General features: G+C 34.5%; 3 protein-coding genes and 1 non-coding gene across 4 annotated transcripts in view; 3 read left to right on the forward strand and 1 right to left on the reverse strand.

Annotated features, from left to right (window-relative positions):
* The first annotated feature begins 3388 nt into the window (after positions 1-3388).
* On the forward strand, positions 3389-3469 carry TRNAL-CAG. The gene has a single exon. It is a non-coding gene; the product is annotated as a tRNA-Leu (tRNA).
* Positions 3470-6646: 3177 nt separating this feature from the next.
* On the forward strand, positions 6647-8798 carry LOC111446563 (protein CUP-SHAPED COTYLEDON 2-like). The gene is made up of 3 exons (XM_023085417.1): positions 6647-6933; positions 6999-7282; positions 8159-8798. Exons 1-3 carry the CDS (start codon positions 6750-6752, stop codon positions 8762-8764), a joined length of 1074 nt encoding a protein of 357 aa, XP_022941185.1. The 5' UTR covers positions 6647-6749; the 3' UTR covers positions 8765-8798.
* Positions 8799-11535: 2737 nt separating this feature from the next.
* On the reverse strand, positions 11536-15136 carry LOC111446361 (mediator-associated protein 2-like). The gene is made up of 5 exons (XM_023085149.1): positions 14962-15136; positions 13232-13394; positions 12987-13065; positions 12689-12772; positions 11536-12159 (listed from the first exon to the last, which is right to left on the reverse strand). The coding sequence occupies exons 2-5, from the start codon at positions 13373-13375 to the stop codon at positions 11840-11842; spliced, it is 627 nt and encodes a 208-aa protein (XP_022940917.1). The 5' UTR covers positions 13376-13394; positions 14962-15136; the 3' UTR covers positions 11536-11839.
* Positions 15137-15887: 751 nt separating this feature from the next.
* Positions 15888-16579, forward strand: part of LOC111446360 — a 12771-nt gene continuing 12079 nt past the window's right edge. Inside the window, exons 1-3 of the mRNA XM_023085148.1 lie at positions 15888-16089; positions 16187-16250; positions 16377-16485. Of these exons, the coding sequence (XP_022940916.1) occupies positions 16020-16089; positions 16187-16250; positions 16377-16485 (243 nt within the window). The 5' untranslated portion in view covers positions 15888-16019. The remainder of the gene's footprint in view (positions 16090-16186; positions 16251-16376; positions 16486-16579) is intronic.

The following is a 16579-nucleotide window of genomic DNA, read 5'->3' on the forward strand; positions in this document are numbered from 1 at the left end:
TATTGATGGTAGTGAAAGTATTTAAAATGTGGAAAAATTAATAATTTAGGGCAATAAAGAAAAGGTTGAATTTAGAAATTTAGGGGTAAGTTTCTTTGGTGGTGGAGTCTATATTAGTCAAAGTCAACCAATTGGAAGCAGCCGAACATGAAATAGTTACTTGTACCAACTTCCAACTTTTATAGCATTTTTGATAAATAAAGATAATGGAATAATAACTATATATTATATATTATATAATATATAGTTATTGTTATCAAACCTTTTTTTTTCTTTTTTGATAACGACTCTATTAGAAAAATGTGATAATGATATTTTAAATATCACAAATAAGTAAAAAAAAAAAGACGTTTTAATAAAATTAAATTATTTTGAAATGGATCATGTACTAATAAAAATTTACGTTCCTACAAATTCAAACACGGATCTAAAGTGGACTAGATTTTAATATTTTTTTAATTAACATGATTCACGAAAAAAAAAAAAGAAGGAAAAACAAAATAAGTAAAAAAAAGGGACTAAATTGGCCAAAAATGCAATTTTAACCAATAATAAGAATAAAACAAGTGATTATGTGGCAAAAGCTCAGGCGTTGATATCTATGACGTGGCAGAAGCTCACGCGTTGATATCTGATCTTGAAGGAAATACATGGAAGTAGCCAACTAGCCACGACCATGCAATAATTGAATTCTGACAGACAACTTGTAATTGGTATACAATTTCAGGTACACCTAAAAACTGTCGCACCCAACTTTGTTGGATACTGATTTAATTTAATTAGTTGGATCGCCAAACTCAACTCAACTCAATCCAAATTTATATTTTCGAGTGGATCGTCATATTATTTTTTAATTATTTAAAAAAGTCACGTTTATCTATCATACATATTGTATTAGTAACTAAAATTTCATGAAATTTAAATATAAAACATTTACAAGTCACACCTCATCATTAATATCGGTTACAATCGTTAAATATTTGTTAGATTTGATTTGATCATATTGGTTAGATTAACCCGACTAATTTAAAGACTTCTATTATATGAGAGATCGAGAGAATATAATACCGGTATAGACAGTCGTAGAAGAACGTTGGACCCCTTGTATGAAAGCTCTCGAGCTTGGAAAGGGAAATGGATAAAATTTGGAAAGTTTGATGGTATTTATATATGTATGTTTGTGCAAGAAATAAAGGATAAGGTTGATGAATGTATAAAGAGTGTAATGCATATCCTATTCACATGTCATGTTTGTTCAAAGAAGATATGTGCTACACGTACCTAACACAAACTATTTAAGATTGGTCAATTGGGTTTCGTAGAACTTTAACTATTGAAGAAAAATATAGTGGTGGTCCGATGCTATAACGTTCTAATTCTTAATGAAGGTTGTAGGAATATACGTTAGAGACGCTATTTTTGTTGGTATAAGGCTATTGTAGAAGCTTGTTGTCACTATCAAGTGATATCAGAGTCGTGCTCTTATCTTATGAGTCTCGAAAGTGTAGACATAAGTTCGATGGTGTGCTTGAAGTGGTCATATCACTTGGCACTGTATATGTTAAGTCAATCTATTGCGTTTGTAGCTATGACAACGAACTTTTGTGAGAGAGAAATAATGTTTTTCTTGTGGGTTCGAGAGACTTTTATTTGTTGTTTATCTCATGCTATTCGATTGTGATATTTGGAAGTCGATAGCTTTTGTTGGATTATAAGTGTTTCTTGTACTCTTCTATTATAATTGAACGTAGTTCCGAGTCTGGGACAAACTAGCATAGGTTCCATCGTTCTCTATTTTGTCTATCTCATTTTATTGGTCGGTAAGATTCTAACTTGTTTGAGTTGTTCTCGTAAAGCTTAATCACTTGAATTACGTCTTCTCGAAGGAGCCTAAAGACTTCATATTTTATAAGTCTCATTTTAAACTTATTTAGAGGTCGGGAAGATTTCAACTTTTTGACTTTTGTTTAGATTGATTTTTTAAAATGAAAAATATATATATATATTTCTAAACTTCTCGCGTTAAATACATTAAAATAGTGAAATTCGTAAATAAAATTTATTAATTTTGTATTAAAAATTAGACATCAATTCACACAATGTCAATACATGTGATTGTTGAAATTATGTAACGACCCAACCTCTTTTTCAGACTTGTGACTTTATATGTTGACAACCGACCTAAATTAAACATCGATGTCCATAATCTAAAATGTTTTGTTTCTAAGTTTTTTCTCGTTTTTTTTTTTTTGTAATAATAAACAGAGTTTGATTGGAAAAATCTTTCAAGCCAACTCGAAATTTCAGAGTGGTTGGGTTAGTGATAGACTTCACAACCCGACCCAATTCAACCCTTTTATTTTTAGATTGGATTGTTAAATTATTTTTTAATTATTTAATAAAAATACATTTATCTGAAATACGTGTTAAATTAATAACTAAGTTAGATAGGTTAAATATTATTAAATAATAAATTTAAGAAGTGGGATTTTCAATCTAAAATGTAGTAATTTGAAAATTGAGAGGTTACTTCATTTGACGGCAATGTTTAAAATAATGGGTAAATGAATAAATTCGGTGGGACAAAATTAACTTTTCAAGTCAACGTTAGTCAATTTCCATTGACTTGGTTGACTTAGTTTTCTTGCGTTGACTCTGCCATGAATTTGTTAGGTTAAATTACAAATTAAAGAAAGTTTGAATTTAGACTATTATTTTTTTTATAAGAGTATTTTTTAGATTATTATTATTATTTAAAGGTATTATTCTCAGTATTTTTTAACCCAAAAAAATATATATAAAGTTAAGAGTATTTTTATTAATTTAGTTTAAACTAAACTGACCATTAATGAGATTGAGTTTTAAATCAGAAGTTTAGATATTATTGTCCATCTAGAGGTATAGTTAGACACTATATATATATATATATATATATATATATATATATCAATGAAATAGGGCCGCCGAAAACTTTGGCATCTATTGCCATAGATCTAAAAACACTACAAGAACTTTGGCAGGGTAGGTACCCCGATCTATCGGGCACGAAAGTCTTCAGGTGTGTAATGAAAGTTAGATCCAAGGGCTAAGAAATGTGTATTTTTAGGTATCCTAACAGTATTAAAAGTTAAAAGCTATGATTTTAGAACCAAATAGTGTCGAATTACTTATTAATCTCGAAGTGCTTTTAAATTTTCAAGAGAAAACGATTAAGTGTGCATGGATGTCAAACGTCTTGATTCTTTTATTGAGTTAAAAGAGGCGGGACAAATCTACTAATTAAATTAAAATTCTAACCGTACAAACTAACTATATGTAGCATCCATAGAAACCTTTGGATTTTAGAATTTTATTAACATATTTACATGTTTCGTTACTTCTCCAAACAGTCAAGATGGCCGAGTTGGTCTAAGGCGCCAGTTTCAGGTACTGGTCCGAAAGGGCATGGGTTCGAATCCCATTCTTGACAAGATTTTTATGTGCTAGTCTATCGGTGGCATATAACTAATTACTGTCTCAAATTAGTTGTTGATTGGGCCTTGTGCCTTGGGCCGCGGAAGGCAGAGGAAAGGCCCAATGACATCATCAAACTAACAAAAAAAAAAAAAAACAAAACAACTGTAATTTAATATTGTGAACCCGAGGGCGGCGCGGGTGACTTCACCTTGTCGTCACGCGCCTTCCGCAATCCCATGCTAATCTCTCGAACCACGCGCTCTTTATATTCTCACGCTAAATTACAAATTCTTATAAAATAAAAAAATTATTCATCACACGCATTTCTCGTTTCCCTATGTTTTTAAAATTTTAACACTCACTAAAGTCAACTCAGTGGGACCTCCAACTGAACCCGGTTCGGTTCGATCCGGTTCTACTTTTTTTTTTTTTTTACTTATTTGGGTAAATGTAATAAATAAGATAGAGAAGGTATGATTTGATGTTAGAGAGAGAAAGAGAGGTCTCAAAATCCGAGCATGATGTGTCAAAATCCCATTGCATCAATCTCTCCAAACTTCTTTTGATGGCGATGGACTGAATGGACGGATGGGATTGATGAATGCATTTTTTTCATTTCCTAATTTATGCCATAAATATTTGATATTTGAATTTTACGCATGTTTAGTTATTAACGTAATATATACCGTGAATAAGGATTTCTTTTAATAATTAAAAAATAACCGATAACTCAATCTAACCCAACTCGTGAGTTAATTTGAGTTGTGAAATTTATTTAGGTTTCTCGAGGTCACCAACTTAAATTTTTTGGTTGGTTCTAAAGATGTTTCCAACCACCTAGTTGTTACCGCTAATTGGGAGTGATTCTCACATTAGTTAATTTAGTGGAAGATCATGAGTTTATAAATGGGGAATACTATCTCCGTTTGTATGAGGAAAGCCCAAAGCAAACTCATAAGAAGTAGTCGTGATTCCTAACATGGTATTAGAGTCATGCCCTAAACTTAGCCATGTCAATAGAATCCTCAAATATAGAACAAAGAATTGTGAGCCTCAAAGGTGTAGTCAAAAGTGACTAAAGTGTCGAACAAATGGTGTATTTTATTCAATGGCTCTAGAGAAAAGGAGCTTCATGAGCCTCAGGAGATACTTATAGTGTACTTTGTATCAGGGGTCTATGCTCAAAATAGACAATATCATACAATTGTGAAGAGTCGTGATTCTTAACACTATAATAACTATAATCTCATAAAATTTGAATATCAACACATTCATCGCATATTAATATTTGTTACAAATATCAAATTATCAAATTATCTAATATAATTAAATGTTTATTTTATGTATTTATTGTAGTATTTATATAATGAAAAAAAAATTAAAATTAATGGGGAGGTAAATGAAATGGAAAATGGTAGAATAAATGGAATGCATTAAATCATATTATTACGTGGTAGTCAAAAAATTAAATTGCATTAAATCCACTTATACCCAACAACATTTATAAACTATAATGTAAAATTAAATGTGATTTCAATTTTGTCTTATCATTCAGACTTTATAATATTGTTATTTTAATCACGAAATTCATGAATTATATTTTTTAAAACTATTTTTTTTTATCCGACATAAAATAAAATAAAATATTAAAATATTAATTAAATGATTTCAATGTACTGACAGGAAGAGATTTTAAAACAGCTTTATTGATACAATGCTGAAAATGAAGCCCTTCTTTCTCTCTCTCTCTTGCTTTTTTCCAACTTTATTTTGGATAATTTAATATTTTATTTACATATAAATTATATATATATATTAATATATTTTTATATTTATTTAAACTCCGATATCTAGCTTCGAATTATTTATAAAGTATCTCTAAATTTCAATCAAATTTTTATTAATTGGGCGCTCGGTTTGATTGATTTAATAATTATCGAATATCTAACGGTTTATAATTCGAGAATTGTATAGCATGTTGACTTTAAGGCACTAATCGTTACATAAATTTCATGATCATGTCGCAAATTATCGTGGTCTTCAAAAAAACGCTAAAAAATATATTTATCCTTAAAATTCGGATGGAAACTTTATAATTTGTTTACAATAATACCCCCGTCTAATTGATCGATTAGTTGCAGTACAACTATAATAGTTAACTATTGTTAAAGAAACCAAGGAGTTAAAGTTGGAATCACTGAATAAATTTGGTTGATGAATATAGTTTATGCCACTAGCAACTTGTCCGGCATTTGACAGACTCACACCATTTATTTCAAAACAACGTGGGCGATAATATGTGATTGATCTAAATAACCACTTTCAGTTACGATTATGTTTCCCCTTCATATTACTAAGATTTTTTTCCAACTCTCTTGGAGTATAAGAAAGCATCGGTGAGAATGAAGAACAGTTCGAAACTAGTTGAAAATAAGTGTTTTAGAGTCTAAAAGCTCTCCAACAAATCACTTCAACTAAGAATATATTGAGGACTGTAGAGATTGAGTCCATCGGCTAATTTGTATGAGTCATGATTCTTAATATGTTATCAGAGTCATGCCTTAAACTTAGTTATGATAATAGAATCCTCAAATATCAACGAACAAACAAAAGGTGTACTTTGTTTGACCATAACATTAGAATCTTCAAATATCGACGAGCAAAGGGTGTACTTTATTCGACCATGACGATAAAATCCTCAAATATCGACAAACAAAGAGTATACTTTGTTCAACCATGACAATTGAATCTTCAAATATCAATGAATAAAGGGTGTACTTTGTTCGACCATGATATTAGAATCCTCAAATATCGACGAACAAAGGGTGTACTTTGTTCGACTATGTCAATAGAATCCTCAAATATAGACAAATAAAGAGTGTACATTGTTCGAGAGCTCCAAATAACGCCATTAGGGAGAGTTCTAATTCCTAACATGATATACTGTTCAAAGAAAGGAGTGAGAACAGAAACAAAAAACAAAAAAAAGGTTGGTTCGTGATGGGTTTCGTTTGATTTTCTTCACTGACATGGGAATACCTGCACACTTCCTCACGCACGCATACATACTCAAATCAGAACACCCCCCCACTGACGCACACACATCGCCATCCCTCCCCCCTCCCCCTCTCTCTCTCGCACACACACAACACGACACCCCCATTTTACCACTCTTTTTATTCCCCATTCTTCCACTTCCACACATTTTTCATCTGGGTTTTCGCCCTTCTCTTCTGGGTATCCCTTCAATTCCTTCCCCACTTCCAAATTCCCCTCCTTTTTCCCTTCCCCCAATGGACGTTTCTCCATTTTCCCATTACGATGACAGCCACCACCTTCCCCCCGGATTCCGCTTCCACCCCACCGACGAGGAGCTCATCACCTACTACCTCCTCAAGAAAGTTCTCGACAGCACCTTCACCGGTCGAGCCATCGCCGAAGTCGACCTCAACAAGTGCGAGCCATGGGAGCTTCCGGGTAAGCCCATACCTCACCCACTCGATTCTTCTCCTAACCACTAATTAATTCTCTACCCATTGCAGAGAAAGCTAAGATGGGAGAGAAGGAATGGTATTTCTTCAGCCTTCGAGACCGGAAGTATCCAACCGGTTTAAGGACGAACCGGGCCACGGAAGCCGGGTACTGGAAAGCCACCGGAAAAGACAGGGAAATTTACAGTGCGAAAACCTATTCATTGGTGGGGATGAAGAAGACATTGGTGTTTTATAGAGGAAGAGCTCCAAAAGGAGAAAAAAGCAACTGGGTTATGCATGAATATCGGCTTGAAGGCAATTTTGCTTACCATTATCTCTCTAGAACCTCCAAGGTACGAACTTTTTGTTAACCCACAAACCCTAACTATGAACACTCCAAGAACTTTGCAGCTCTTCTTATTTGATCTTTTCCCTGTCGCTCTTGTTCATGATTTCCTGTTTTTAGGCTTTTTTTTCTTTAATGGGCATGCCGTCGTTTTTGTAATCATGGCCTCCTTGTACCAAAAATTTCATTTTTTTTGTTTTGTTCAAGTTAGGTTTTTATATAGTTTAATTAGTTAATTAGGTTAGACGAACACGACTTTCCACAATATATGATATTGTTCACTTTGAGCATGAGTTCTCGTGCTACGTGCTTCTCCAAAAGGTTTCAAACCAAGAGACTTTGACTTTCATCATTCAACAACTTAAACATTGTTAGTTGAAAACGACCCTCCATATTGGTATGATATTGTTTACATTGAGCATAAGTTTTCGTGTTTTTGCTTTCGGCTTTTTTAGAAGGCTTTATTGATTATAAACCATGATCATTCCCTAAATTAGGAGCAACATAACGATTGAGTATTAATTATTAAGAGGGGACTAAGCCCATGTTGACTAATTAAGAGTAAGATCATTCCTTTATAACTCAAGAATGTTAGGTCAACTAAAGAATGTTAGGTCAATTAGATTATCATTCATTTGTTGAATGTTAGTCATTTTAGAATTTTTTTTAAAGGACGATATTTTTAGTAATTTAATTCCCAGAAAGAAACAAAGCCCAAGATTAAAAAAATTGTAATATGGGCTAGATTTTGAGTAGTTTAATTAGCATAATAAGCATTTTTAATTAAATTATTATTATTTTTGGATGATTTTATGTATGAAATTTGAAAATGTTAATATATTTGAGTTTGGTCGGATTTTGATTATGTTCTATTGTAATGCAGGATGAGTGGGTGATTTCGAGGGTGTTTCAGAAGAGTGGCGCCGGCGGTGGAGGTGGCGGAGCCACCTCGAGCAACGGCGGCGGTTCAAAGAAAGCGCGGTTTGTTCCCGGTTCAGTTAACGTCTACCCAGAACCAAGTTCGCCGTCCTCGGTGTCTCTCCCGCCACTTCTCGACTCGTCAGTTTACTCCGCTCCGGCCACCATTTCGTCGGCGTCTGGTAACATACCCGACCGTGACAGCTGCTCGTACAACAGCCCAGCAGCAAGAGAGCACGTGTCCTGTTTCTCCACCACAACCGGCGGCAGCTTAAACATCCCAAATTACGATTTTGCCCCTCCACTATCGCTCGCCGCCGCCGACCCATCTACCCACTTCCACCGAAACATCGGCCTGTCGGCGTTCCCAAGTCTGCGGAGCCTGCAAGAGAATCTCCAACTTCCATTCTTCTACTCGCCGGTCAACATTCCTTCTCCAACGACGGCGGTCCACCACGGCAACATCTCCTCAGCTGATGTCGGCGCTTGCAGCTCCGCCGGAAATTGGGCCGTCTCCGACGAAACAAGATTCATGAACTCCACTGAACTCGACTGCATGTGGTCGTATTGATTAAGCCACGAAATTTCTCTGTTCTTCAGAATTTATATGCTCTGTTCCTTTTAGTTTCCAAAAAATGCATCTTTAAATGAATTCCGCTGTCTGTTTATGATTATGAAGTTTCTTAGAATGGGTCTTTAAATGAATTCCACTTTTCACAAGGTTTTTAAAATGGGTGTGACAAGGGAGGAAAAAGTTTCGTTTTTTTCCTCAAACAACGTGGGATATCACAATCCACCCTTCAAAGCTGAGTGTCTTTGTGACAATTTGATTCTTTCTTCCATTGTTGTGGGATCCCACCAAATCCATCCTCTTTGGAGTCCGCGTGTCTCGTGTCTACTTTTTACCGAGCAGCTTCTTGCACATTTTTTAGATGTCTGGCTTTAATACTATTTGTAACGGCTTAGTCTCACCACTAGTTGATATTGTCCTCTCTGGTTATCTCTTTCGACTTCTGCGCAAGGTTATTTTGTTCTACTCTTCCATAAACGACCCGGAAGTCGAAAGGACAATGAGTGTTGATGGGTGTGTTTTCTTTTGAAGTAATTAATGAAAGAACTTGATTTGGGAGAGAAGAGGAAAATCCATATATGTAGGGGAAGCAGGAAGGTTGTGTGAGATTAGAAAGCTACCTGTCTGCTACTCTGTGTGTCGTCTTCTTCCTCATTTATTAAATTGTTCTCTATCTTCAGAAGTTACCTTCTGCCAAAGTTTTCACTCCTTTTTTTTGCTTTTTTACTTTTTCTTTTTCAGTAATAAATATGCAATCTTTGTTTGTTTTCCATTGGATATAAACTTTTTTCGGGTTTCGGTTCCATTATCTCTACACTGAATCAAAGAACCGAAGGAGAAACAACACTCGACATGACATGGGAGAATTTATTTGTACTCAAAAACTTCAGGCAGTGTGTTTCGATTCTTTTTGGTACTGGTAATCTTTCTAAATTTTTTCCGTGAGTTAATAACTACCGATCATTTTTCTAATTTCTTCCGCTGCTCTCTTGTGTGTAGGAACTTCATCATCGTACTTGCACTAGAAATTTCTTGTAAGGTACTTCTTTTGTCTTCTAACTTTGTTCTTCAAAATTGTTGGGGACTCTATTAATATCGAGTTGGATGAACCAACTGGGTATTCAATAAAAAAGAACTCAATGACACCACAGGGATATTAAATGAATGGAATTGAGGTATGGATAGAATATAATGAAATAGAGCCACTTTGAGGTTCTCTATGAAATGCGGCATAGAACGGAGGCACCACAAAGAAGTTTCGAGAGTTACGAAGGAAACCTCGAGTTCATATTGGTCATGGGTTGAGAATGAGAATTGAATTCTCTAAAACCCAATTTACCGTTGTTCGTCAGTAGTTCAGTAGTAGAGCGGTTGGTTGTTAACCAATTGGTTGTAGGTTCATCTACATATGACACGTTATGCCACGTTATTCATACGTAAGCAATATGTCACGGTCATGTCCGTTTCTTCCTTCAATCTTCTTTTGCTCACATCTTTCTCGTTTAAACTTTGATGTAAATGGTTTGATATCATTTATAACAAGCTATAAAATCATTCCGAAGATTCAAAGACATTATTTAAACCTCCTTGGCCCTTTCCATCTTTTCTCGTTTAAACATGTTTGTACTTTAATGTTTTCAAATTCTATAGACACACAAACAAAGAGACTAGGGTGAGTAGGTTGGATCGAGATAATTTTAGATTCAACCCAATTTTTGAGTTTGATTTTTGCAATTCAACTTAATCTTAAATTTTTCAGATTGGGTTGATTCAATTCTTCGAGTAATTTATTCAATAAAAAAAGTAAAATATTTATTTATTTATTTTTTAGACATTTAATTAAAGTCAAGTAAAAAAATAAAAAATATGTATATATAATTATATAGTAGGTAAAAATACATATTTTAAAATTAACAATAAATTCGATGAAAGTCCCATATTTGCTAATTTAGGGAATGATCATGGGTTTATAATTAAGGAATACTCTCCGCAGGGAAAACCCAAAAGCAAAGTTACGAGAGCTTATACTCAAAGTGAATAGTATCATACCATTGTCAAGAGTCGTGTTCATCTAACATGGTATCATAGTCATGTCCTAAAGTTAGAGTCGAATCTCGATTAAGGAGAGAAAATAAGAAAAAAAAGGACAATTGAGATGGAGATTGGATTAGGGTCATCTGATGTTGTGTGTGGGTTTAGGCTTTTTGGCATTGACAGAAAGGCTATACTCCTTAAACATGTAGGACCTCCCCACATGTAATATGATGTGTCTGTACCCTCAGATGGGTACCCCTCCATTTGGTTAAAGGACACCATGTCCTTTCCATTTCAATCAATTTTCCCTTCTTTCCACCTTTTTTTTCACTTCTCCCCCTTCAATATTCATATTCCTACCCTACCCATAAACTGATTTTGTGTTCAACTTTTTCGTAATTTCATAAGTTGTTGCTTATCGGGATACTTTAAATAGTTCTACGACTATAACTTGGTAAGTTATAGGTTAGAGGTTTTAATTTGTAACTCATGATAATGTAACTTTTAAACGAGCTTATTTACGATCGTTGACTACTAAGAACTCGACGAAATATCTATCTAACCTACTAGATTAAGTTGTCGAGAAAGTCATAAGATATTAGATCCTAGATAAGAATCGAACCAATTCCCTCGAACGCTCTATCATTCTCATATTTATTTTATGCTAGATTGGTAGCATATGGTTTCCCTTCATATCAAGATCATTTCCATGTCCACTACTAATGTCACAATGCAGATGAATTAATAAATAATATATTAATGAAGAATTTTCTATAACTAGTATGACAGATCAAAGAGACAACTTCCCATGACGTAAAAACTGCTCCAAAATTAATCCAAGGAAAGACAAATGGGAAATAAGAGTACAGACATACTTTAGTAACCAGTCAAAAACTAATGAATACAGTTTGCAGGAACCTCATTCATTTCTTTTGCCTTTTTTGTTTTACTTTCACTAGATAGCCGGGAGGGCCCTGAAAAAGTTGCTGCACAATGATCACATCCCTCAATCTTGTATTGAGTGGTTAGTCGGTCGATCGACTAGGCTTGTGAACGTTTTCTTTTCGATGAATCCTTTTTCAGATAATCTCTGGACTCGGAGGGTTCTGGTTCCTGTTTAATACTTGAAGGCTTTGATGGTTCCCCACATTCAGATATTGAACTTCTTGGCTTACTACTTCGTGTAGAGCTTGTTCTTCTACTGCTCGAGTGTGGGCCTCGTGATGTTGTAGTTGGACGAGATGAAGTGGTCAGTGACATTCCAGAAGATTTTTTATATACTGATTTCATAGGGGTGGCCTTTTCGAGTTCTTCAGGTTCTGGGTAATGCACGAGAGATATCCGCCGGGCAATCTTTCCAACTTCAAGAGTAAAAGGACAAATCAAAACACAGAAGAAGTTTAGACATTATGCCACTAGAATATGACATGATTTGAACAAACGTCAGGAGACGTTGGACTCAAATTAAGATGCACAAAGTACCAACATTGATCGTTTGTGTTCAACGTTTTAGACATGACAGAACGTGGAATGAAGTGTTAGCATATTATAGCTGTCTAGTATAATGTTAAGACTTGTAGTAGAAGAACCAGCATCGACCTCGTTGACAATGGAAGGAGTAGATTAAAAGTTCTAGACCGCACTAATCGGCACATAGCGGCATGTGAAAAACATACGAAATGGGGTTCACTGGGGACAAAGGAAAAGATAGAAGTCCAGGTATTAACACCATTAGTATTAAAGATGAAACTACCATCTCGTAATCTAGATGAGAGCAGGACTGGTGCAGAATGAGTGCAGCCAAGTTTAACACTAAGAAAAAGAGAGATAGAGACTGATGCTACTGACATGTGACGTAAAACAAATTCAAAACAAAGATGGGGCATTTACCTAATCTGGTGTCTGATGAAGATGGTAGAAAGACAGAAGCCTCAGGTTCTTGAGCCACACAGCTGACCACATCATATGATTTTCCTTTTGATGGAAACAGCGAATAAATTGAACTCATTGTAAAAAAAAAAAAGAACAGAATAGATGTAAATCACATTCAAATAAACATACTTCAAGCGGATTTAAGCACCAACAGCTTTAAAAAAGAAACTGATACTAGATTAATTCAAAGAGTAAAGGAAATTTGTTGTTATGACAAGATTGTAGCATAGTAAATCAGTGATAAAATGATAATTACCAGATGAACCCTGAAAGCTGCCCAAATGTCCATCAGGACGATGTTGGAGAGAAAACTCTTGGCCATCAAAATCCGGAGCCTACAGTACCCAATAAAGAAAAGAATAAATCCGAGTAAAACAGTATTTGCAATGGCTGCAACAAACTTCAATCTTGAAAGAATGTACATTTATGGCTGTTCATTTTAATTTCTCCCAAATTGAAGGTAGCTATCCTATTTTCCTAAATTAGTTTATGTGATCTTACTTGGTTAGCAGGCCATTGAATAAGCCAAAGCTCTACAGAGTCCGACAAAGAAATATCAGTAAGAAATTCCCTGTCGTCTTCCTCGAACTCTGGTGGGGGTTTATAGCCTTCTACACTTTTAACAGCACCAACCTCGTTTCTCATGCTCACAGCTATTAAGCCTCTACACCAACAAATAGCAAAACAACAGTCTAATATCAAATAACAGAACAGAAGATAAATGCAAATAGACATAACCAATCGAAAACTCCATTTGGGCATTTCATCGAACAATTCACATGCAACTACTTCATTCAATCGTATGTTTTTTATGCTGCATTGTTCCGGTGAAACCAACAAAAAAACAAAAAGGAAAACAAAATAATTCAGCAATACAAGCTTAGTTCCCACAAGAAAACCAAACTAACGCTGATCTTTTACCTCATTTCAAATTCAACTAAGAAATCAAGATGGGTAACAACAAAATAACCAAAGAAAAAGCTCACAGAAGTGAAGAAAGAGATAAACGTTAAATTTAGCTTCAAGAAACCTAAATAAAAATAAGCAACTGTTCACCAGATAGTAAGAAAGTGATGCTAAGAAGAAACGAAATAAGAGACTCCAACAAGGTTTTGTTGAGAGAATAGATTATGCAATTTGCAAGAGAACCCGGGAATACTTGGTACCCCCATTTCATTTTACATTATTTATTATTATATTATCAATTTGAAGCAACCCAAATATATCCATACTACGAGGATATCCATCGAGCTTGTTAGGAATCACTACTCTCCACAATGGTATGATATTGTCTACTTTGAGCATAAGCTCTCGTGGCTTTGCTTTGGGTTTCCCCAAAAGGCCTCATATCAATGGAGATAGTATTCCTCACTTATAAACCCATGATCTTCCACTAAATTAATCAATATGAGACTCACTCCCAATAATCCTCAACAATGCTCCCTCCCGAACAAAGTACACTATAAGTCTCCCCTGAGGCTTATGGAGCTCTCGAATAGCCTCCTCTTAATCAAGACTCGACTCCTTTCTCTGGAGCCCTCGAACAAAGTACACCCTCTTTGTTCGACACTTTAGTCACTTATGACTACACCTTCGGGACTCACAATTCTTTGTTCGATATTTGAGAATTCTATTGACATGGCTAAGTTTAGGGCATGGCTCTGATACCATGTTAGGAATCACGACTCTCCACAATGGTATGAAATTGTACATTTGGAGCATAAGCTCTCATGACTTTGCTTTGGGCTTCCCCAAAATGTCTCATACCAATGGAGATAGTATTCCTCACTTATAAACCCATGATCTTCCGATAAATTAACTAATGTGGGACTCACTCCCAATAATCCTCAACAGAGCTGTGGTGTGCGCTTTGAAAGAAGGCGCCAGAAACAACAATCCATGGAGGTGTAAGTTTCTGAAATAAAATTTACTACTTCGGGAGATAAGAAACAAGGCAATTCTCAGCAGAGACCAAAGAGATACATGGATAATCAAAGCTTCATTTGACAGACATATGCAATAAATCAAAAGGCGGAAGGTAGCACACGGCAGTTCGAAAAATCCCAATCTGCTGCGAGACTAATTTCTATTTTGTTGCTATACTGCAGTTGTTAAAAAAAATAATCACAACAAATCGAAACATAACCTCCTTTCTTTCATTAGACAATTCGTAATTTGAGTTTTTCAAGTTAGAAAAAAGATATAGATGGAGAATGAGATTGAGATAATACCAGTAACAACAGGAGAGTAGAAAATCAGTTCAAACTGCAAGGAGGACGACTGCTGAGGCACGAGTCGAAGATATATCCGCGGCTGCAGCTCTGAACGGGAGAGAGGCAACGGCGTCAACACTAAGCTGCCGAAAGGGAGGAGCAGCCGGCGGAAAGAAGAAGAGCAGCACGTGAGAGAGAGGCGAAGAAAGGGTTTATAGGGTTTCTTTTTTTTTTTCTTTCTTTTTTATTGTTTATTTTTTTAATCTATCAATAAATTAATAAAAATACTCATAAACTTATAATTTCTCCAAAATATATAAATATATATATTAAACTTAAACTTAAAAAAAAAAAAATCTAAAAAATTATCTTCTTTTAAAATAAAAATATAATAAAAATCAAATAAATTCGAATGGTAACTTAAACAATCCAAATAGAGTTAACATCTAAATTAATCAATCTAATTCAATCCTTTCTATTTTTGGGCTGGATTGATTGGGACGTCGAATAGTTTTTTTTTATAAAAAATTTATATTTACTTACCAATTAATTACTTAATTTATAATTTAATTTGTAATTTAAAAATGAGAGTCTAAATTTAATATGCATTTAAAATAAATTAATAATATATATTTAAATTTAACTTTAGGTTAAATTATAAATGTTAGTTTATAAGTTGTTTATTTGATTCATACATAAAAAAAAAAGGTAAAATATGCTTATAAATTTGTAATTTGAGGTTTAATTATATCTAAATTTTAAAATATGTGTTATTAATTAATCTAATGGATCAAATTTAAATTATGGAACTCTATAATTTTAATAAAATTATTTTAGGAACTATTTTCTTTTCTTTTTTTAAATGTTGACAGTTTAATCAATAAACATAAATTTCAAAATTAAATTGCTCAATTTGTAATTAACATTAAATTTAACTCCCTTTCATAAAATACTTTTCTTAGGCGGTGGGCTTCGTCTTCCTCACGGAAAGAGCCGACTGAAAATTCTCTGCAGTCCCTTTCAAGTATCGTTTCTTTCCATCTATTTACCTTTACACGAAAACTCTGGGCATAGAAATGGAGGAATTTGCTGTGGATGATCCGACTCAGCTACTCGAAGCAGCTGCAGATTTCGCAAATTATCCCGGTTATCCATTTGATACATAATTTCAACTTCAAATTCTACATATTCTACTGAAAATGCATGAGAATCTGACATCGTTAATCATTTCCCATTTGTGAAGGTGTTCGGACTGATGCGTCGGTGAAGGAATTCTTCAGCCGCTTTCCCCTTCCCGTCGTAATCAAGTATTTATAAACAATATGAAAATCGAAGCATCTCTTGTTTGATTGATTGTTTTTCGATTTTCTTTTATGTATTTTCATTGCTCTTTTGGTTCTCTTTGTTGACGTGGTGTTGTTTTCTTCTTCAAGTGCTTTACAAGCAAAAGCGGAAATTCCTGGTTTGGAAAACACTTTGGTTGCATGTCTCGACAGGATATTCAAAACCAAGTATGGTGCTTCACTTATACCACATTATATGGTATGTACACTTCCCTTGTATTTTTACTCATGTGGGGATGTGCTGAGTTTTCTGATACTACAGAGAATAGGGTGCCATTGGGGGGGGGGGGGGG

The sequence above is a fragment of the Cucurbita moschata genome, unplaced genomic scaffold, assembly GCF_002738365.1.
Source record: "Cucurbita moschata cultivar Rifu unplaced genomic scaffold, Cmos_1.0 Cmo_Scf00008, whole genome shotgun sequence".
Classification (NCBI taxonomy): Eukaryota; Viridiplantae; Streptophyta; class Magnoliopsida; order Cucurbitales; family Cucurbitaceae; genus Cucurbita; species Cucurbita moschata.

Bases quoted from the DNA above. Each gene is read 5' to 3' on its own strand.
- LOC111446563 (XM_023085417.1), top strand. From the start codon at position 6,750: ATGGACGTTTCTCCATTTTCCCATTACGATGACAGCCACCACCTTCCC. The intron at 6,934-6,998 runs GTAAGCCCATAC...TACCCATTGCAG, and splicing joins CGAGCCATGGGAGCTTCCGG to AGAAAGCTAAGATGGGAGAG. The intron at 7,283-8,158 runs GTACGAACTTTT...ATTGTAATGCAG, and splicing joins ATCTCTCTAGAACCTCCAAG to GATGAGTGGGTGATTTCGAG.
- LOC111446361 (XM_023085149.1), bottom strand. From the start codon at position 13,375: ATGAGAAACGAGGTTGGTGCTGTTAAAAGTGTAGAAGGCTATAAACCC. The intron at 13,066-13,231 runs GTAAGATCACAT...TGGGTACTGTAG, and splicing joins TTCAATGGCCTGCTAACCAA to GCTCCGGATTTTGATGGCCA. The intron at 12,160-12,688 runs GTAAATGCCCCA...TTACTCTTGAAG, and splicing joins TTCATCAGACACCAGATTAG to TTGGAAAGATTGCCCGGCGG.